Source organism: Lactuca saligna, mitochondrion (genome assembly GCF_052625555.1).
Source record: "Lactuca saligna strain CGN5271 mitochondrion, complete genome".
Lineage (NCBI taxonomy): Eukaryota > Viridiplantae > Streptophyta > Magnoliopsida > Asterales > Asteraceae > Lactuca > Lactuca saligna.
In genome coordinates this window covers 97,501-102,500 of record NC_042406.1, presented here as the reverse complement: position 1 = coordinate 102,500, position 5,000 = coordinate 97,501, and the positions used below count along the sequence as shown (strand labels likewise).

The following is a 5,000-nucleotide window of genomic DNA, read 5'->3' as shown; positions in this document are numbered from 1 at the left end:
TCACACACACCGGCTGATGTAGGGTGGGATAAAGTTGCCAATGCGAGTCACGCGCAGAGTTGGACACTTTTTTTGAAGCGTGATGCTGATAAGTCCACTCGATAAGATACAACTTCCGGGGCCTTATGGGGGAGGGCCGACCTTGGTTTTAGCTACTGATGACGGGGCTGCATCGGGGACCGGAACAGGGGCACGAAGCTGCTCCGTGATATTCCAGATGAGTTGAAAGACTATGATCCCCTCCCTTGACATCCACTCGCCCTAATGAATAAGCAGGAGAAAACCCATAAGCTTTTATCCGCGCCATGGCCTGCCAAAAGTAGAATCGGGGGAGGCTTTGGAAGAAAGGTTATGAACTAGAGAGGGACCTCCCTACCCCGCGGCAGATTAACTAGAGGAATGCCAGGTGATTTTTAAAGGAGGCGGTTGAAAGACCGGCCTTGAGAGGACATTCTCTTTCTTGAGCTTTCGTGGGTTACAAGATCGACTAGCACATCCAGCTTACTCTATCGACAGCCCAGCCAGATGAAGGATCAAGGAAATCGGGATCAGCTGCCTTTACTTTATTTAAGGGGGTCTTGAATCTCATGTCATCAAAAGTAGGCAGGCTTTGAACAACCAGATAAGAATCAGTTCCACTTGAAAGGGCTTTCGTCCATCTTTCGCCCATCTATCTCCGGATGCAAGCATTGATCTTGAATGGTGCAGTTATCATCTCTCTTAGGAGGCACTACCTCCAGACCTGCCCGACTTCCTCAACCTATCGGTCGAGTCACTTCCTTCCACTCGCCTTACAAGGACCTACTGGACTATCGGCTTTAGATAGTCATCTTCCTCCCCCTATCCTTCCTTTTCACTCGCTTCCTCTCGTCTTTGAGTCGAGTAGCTCTTCTCGATTGCTCTCAACCGCTTCTCCTTGAAAAGGAAAGGTAGGAGCACTTTAACGACGGAATGTACATATGCGCGCGAAGGTGCCGGACAATTTAAGGCTCTTTTTGCCTTCAGTAAAACCGGGCAAAACATTGACTAAGTTGATTTAATTCGCATGAGAGGGCTTCGGGACAATCGAGGTGTCAAACATCCTCATTTTGTCTGTTCGCAACTTTCTTTCAATTGCTGGCAGTTGTCCCTGTCGGTGGACCACCCCCCCAAAAAAAATTCCTAGATTGAGCTTTCTTTTTTTTGCCAAAATGAAAAAGAAGTTCTCGCTTATTTTTATAATTTTTTTCATACTTTATTTAGATGTGGGCACTCTTCAGCCCGAGGACAATCTCTCAAATACACATTAAGATGTTGACCCTTTTTCTTTTCTTTGCTGATTCCTCTCAATGAAATTTTCCATGTTGCACTAAGTTACTTACGGATGTATGCATGCAGTCCGGGAACACTTTGGGGTAAACACCCATCCAAACAACTCCAACAAGAAAAGGTATAAATATGAAAACTTCTCTACCATTTAGATCGGAGAATTTATGGAGGAAATCCGGTTTTAAATTCCCAGAAACCACACGATTATATAGCCAAAGGGAATACGCCGCGCCTAAAATCATCCCAAGCGCTGCTAATGTGGCTACTAAGCTATTTCTTTGGAAAGCTCCTACTAAGATGAGAAATTCCCCGATAAAGCTGCTAGTACCAGGTAAACTCATATTGGCCAAAGTGAAAAAGAAGAAAATGGTAGAGAAATTCGGCATGGTGCTCACTAAACCTCCGTAATATCTAACAAGTCGAGTCTTATGTCGGTCATATAGAACACCAACACATAGAAAAAGGGCTGAAGAAACCAGTCCATGACTTAACATCAGTAGAATGCTACCTCCAATTCCCTGTATGTTCAGACTAAACATACCAATAGTCACCAGATTCATATGAGCTACTGAGGAGTAAGCAATGATCTTCTTAAGATCGATCTGTCTTAAAGTGGTCAAGGAAGTATATATTATAGCAATCGCGCTTAAAGTATAAATGAAAGGAGTGAAACAAAGTGTCGCTTCAGGAAACATGGGTATTGAAAATCTTAAAAAGCCGTAGGTTCCCAATTTTAAAAGAATTCCCGCCAAGATGACGGATCCTGCCGTAGGTGCCTCTACATGAGCTTCGGGTAACCAAATATGAACTGGTACCATAGGCACTTTGACGGCGAAAGAGGCGAAAAAAGCAATCCATAGAAAGATTTGGCGCCGCTCACTAAATTCTGTGGTTAATAAAATTTGTAAATCGGTGGTTCCTGTTTGGAAAAGAATCAACAGAATAGCTAATAGCATAAAAACAGATCCAAGTAAAGTATAAAGGAAAAGCTGATATGCTGCCTTGATCTTTCTTTGTCTCGAACCCCATACCCCTATAATAATGGTAGAGTAAGGGGTGGCCCCAAAGCGGAATTGACCGGTGGTGATTGGTCGAAGCTCCAGTAGGTAGCCACTCCCTTCTCGGGGAACCGTACGTGAGACTTCCGCATCATACGGCTCCGTCCCGAGCTTCCGTCGTCGGCCTTGTCATTAGACCACTATCTATGCATGTATTTTCAGCCTGGACTCTAGAATCTTTTGCTTCTCGGGTGGTGGCGAACAATGCTGCTTGCGTTGCGGGGGATGCCCGCCCGTAGGGCCCGGCCTGCTTCCCGCCCGAAAGAACCACTCACTAGCTAGCCGGACTAGTGGGGGGCCTATCTGGAGACATACTGAAAACCATGCCTTTCGAACCAAACGCAACGCCCGTCTTCCAAATCAAAAGAAAAAAGGGGGAAGAAAGAAGGAGTGCAGCCTGTAGAGCACATGTAACGCACAGTCGGGTTGCTCACGCAGCGGATCTCTCTCTTTTTAGATATCTATAGATAAAGAGAGAGAGGTGTGAAAGTAATAGCTTTATGTTATGGCCGCCCCCCGGCTTACGGCCTTTACGCTACTACTACTGTGATGTGAGCGGTTCAAATTGGTTTGATCTTTCCCGATCATCCTGGCCGGAACTTGTACGCAGCACTTGTACGGAGGTGCATGCATAAAGGTTTGGAACTTTTTTATTATCTGAATCTTAAGAACTGGACCCTACCCTATTCTCGAACCCTCTGCCGAGCTCCACCCTGCCCGCATTTCTTTTTTTTTTTTTTTTTTTCTTTTTTGAAGGGGCAAAAGAAATGTCTCCACCTGCTGCCAACAGTCTTTCTTCGGAATTCTACTGAACGGGTCGATCCTCCCCCCCCCGTTTGTTTTAGCAACTTATCCTAAGGTCTCCTCGCCAAGAGCTCCCCGGCGACGACAGAGGAAGCAACCCGCCTGCTGTGGCGGGGCGGCTTTTTTCTTTCACAATAAGACCTGGACGATTATCCCTACCCTCGGTAGCTTACGAGTTTACGTCCATCCCTGGTCGGGTACAGTTTCCTTTTTCTTTCTCCCTTGTAGCCGTTACCCGAATTCGCGCAAGTGTGTCCACACCCCCCAAACTGACTTGACGAGGAATCCATTCTCGCGAACAAACACAACCCCTACACACACCTAGGAGCACCCCTTCCTGCATATCCATACAAGACCCGAGTAGGCGGGTCGAGGTCCTACGAGGTACCCACTACTCGGAGTACCCTCCCCAAAGGAAAAAGATGTGTTTGTCAGGTTCGGTTCTTCTTAGTTGGGTTGGGCGGGTTCGACCAGAAATGCTATGCTTACACACAAGACTACCCCTCTTCCCGAAAGCTTCGCGGGGACTACTTTACGACGACGGACGACCGCCCGTAGGGGGTTTACTGCACAAGGCCCCTGCAGAGGAAAAGCTTGATCCCAGCGAATATAAGATGCTCAGCTCCGCACAACATAGGGATTAGCACGCTTTCGGGAAGAACATAGAATAGTAGAGGATCCAGCATGCGGAACACGGCGATCATTAGAAATTCACGAATTAGAGATGCTGTAATATACTCTTTCCCATAACTTCTCATACCAGACCAACCCACTAAAATGCAAATAGGGATCAGAAATGTGGTCAATATCACGAAGAATAAAGAGATACCGTCTATACCCAAATAAAAATGGATGTTTTCATAAGGAAGCCATCGAAGGCTTTCCACAAATTGAGATTTGGCCGTAGAAGGATCGAATTGTATCCGAAGAACAGGGGAATACAAAAAAGTAATAAGAGAGGCGCACAGACCAATCAATCGTATCGGTCGTATTCTTGAATTTGGAATGAAAAGAGGAGTAATGCTTCCTAGCACGGGACACAGAATAAGACCACTTAGATCAGAATAGCATTCACAGAAATGTTCTAACATAGAGTAGAATCTAACATTGAAGAGATTAGTTGACAACAGTCAAAAGATGGGCGCCTAATTCCAATACAATAGGGGTCTACCAGTGCAAGTCAGCTGAACACCGTGATTGATGAGTGGGTAGGTGGGTTAGGTGCACCTCTCGCCCAGTGGGAAGTCATGAGGCTAGTCTCCCCCCCCCTGAATGAAGAAGTAGTAAGGCCCCCTTCCCGCGTATGCGCCTTGATTTAGTATTTAGTTTCTATTTTGATTCTTTCTATTTTTTAATGGGAATCTTTCTAAAAAAATATATCTGGCAAAACGCAATTCGTCGAGTTCAATCCAAGGTGCACCTTGCCTTTTTTCAGGTAGCTTTCTTACGCCTATTCAGCTAGGGGGCCATTGGTCATAGCTTCAATTCGTCGAAGGAAAAAAAAGAAGAGAAAGAAAGGGAAGTTTTTTCTTTCTTTCAATCCAAATAAGAGAACAAAGAAACCACTCAAAAATGAAAGTTAGATAAAATCAAGAAGTTTCAGTAAGAACTAGCACTAGACTTCTTCCCCCCTTTCGACTTTTCCTCTCTCCTTTAGTTTGTGCTTCCACCCGGGCTTTTCCTTCTGTTTTATAGAGACGGAAATTCTTCTAATAATTCATGTAGAAAGGTGAGGCATTTTCCCCGGCATACGGAAAAAAATGAAAGGATGACGCAAAAGACGAGTAAGGGACGGGGAGGGGGAGGCTCTCGAAACCAAACGAGACTAGA

At 45.5% G+C, this 5,000-nt stretch overlaps 1 protein-coding gene across 1 annotated transcript; it reads right to left on the bottom strand.

Annotated features, from left to right (window-relative positions):
- Positions 1-1,325: 1,325 nt before the first annotated feature.
- On the bottom strand, positions 1,326-4,261 carry nad4 (NADH dehydrogenase subunit 4). Its single transcript has 2 exons — positions 3,801-4,261; positions 1,326-2,352 (listed from the first exon to the last, which is right to left on the bottom strand). Exons 1-2 carry the CDS (start codon positions 4,259-4,261, stop codon positions 1,326-1,328), a joined length of 1,488 nt encoding a protein of 495 aa, YP_009642404.1.
- Positions 4,262-5,000: the final 739 nt, after the last annotated feature.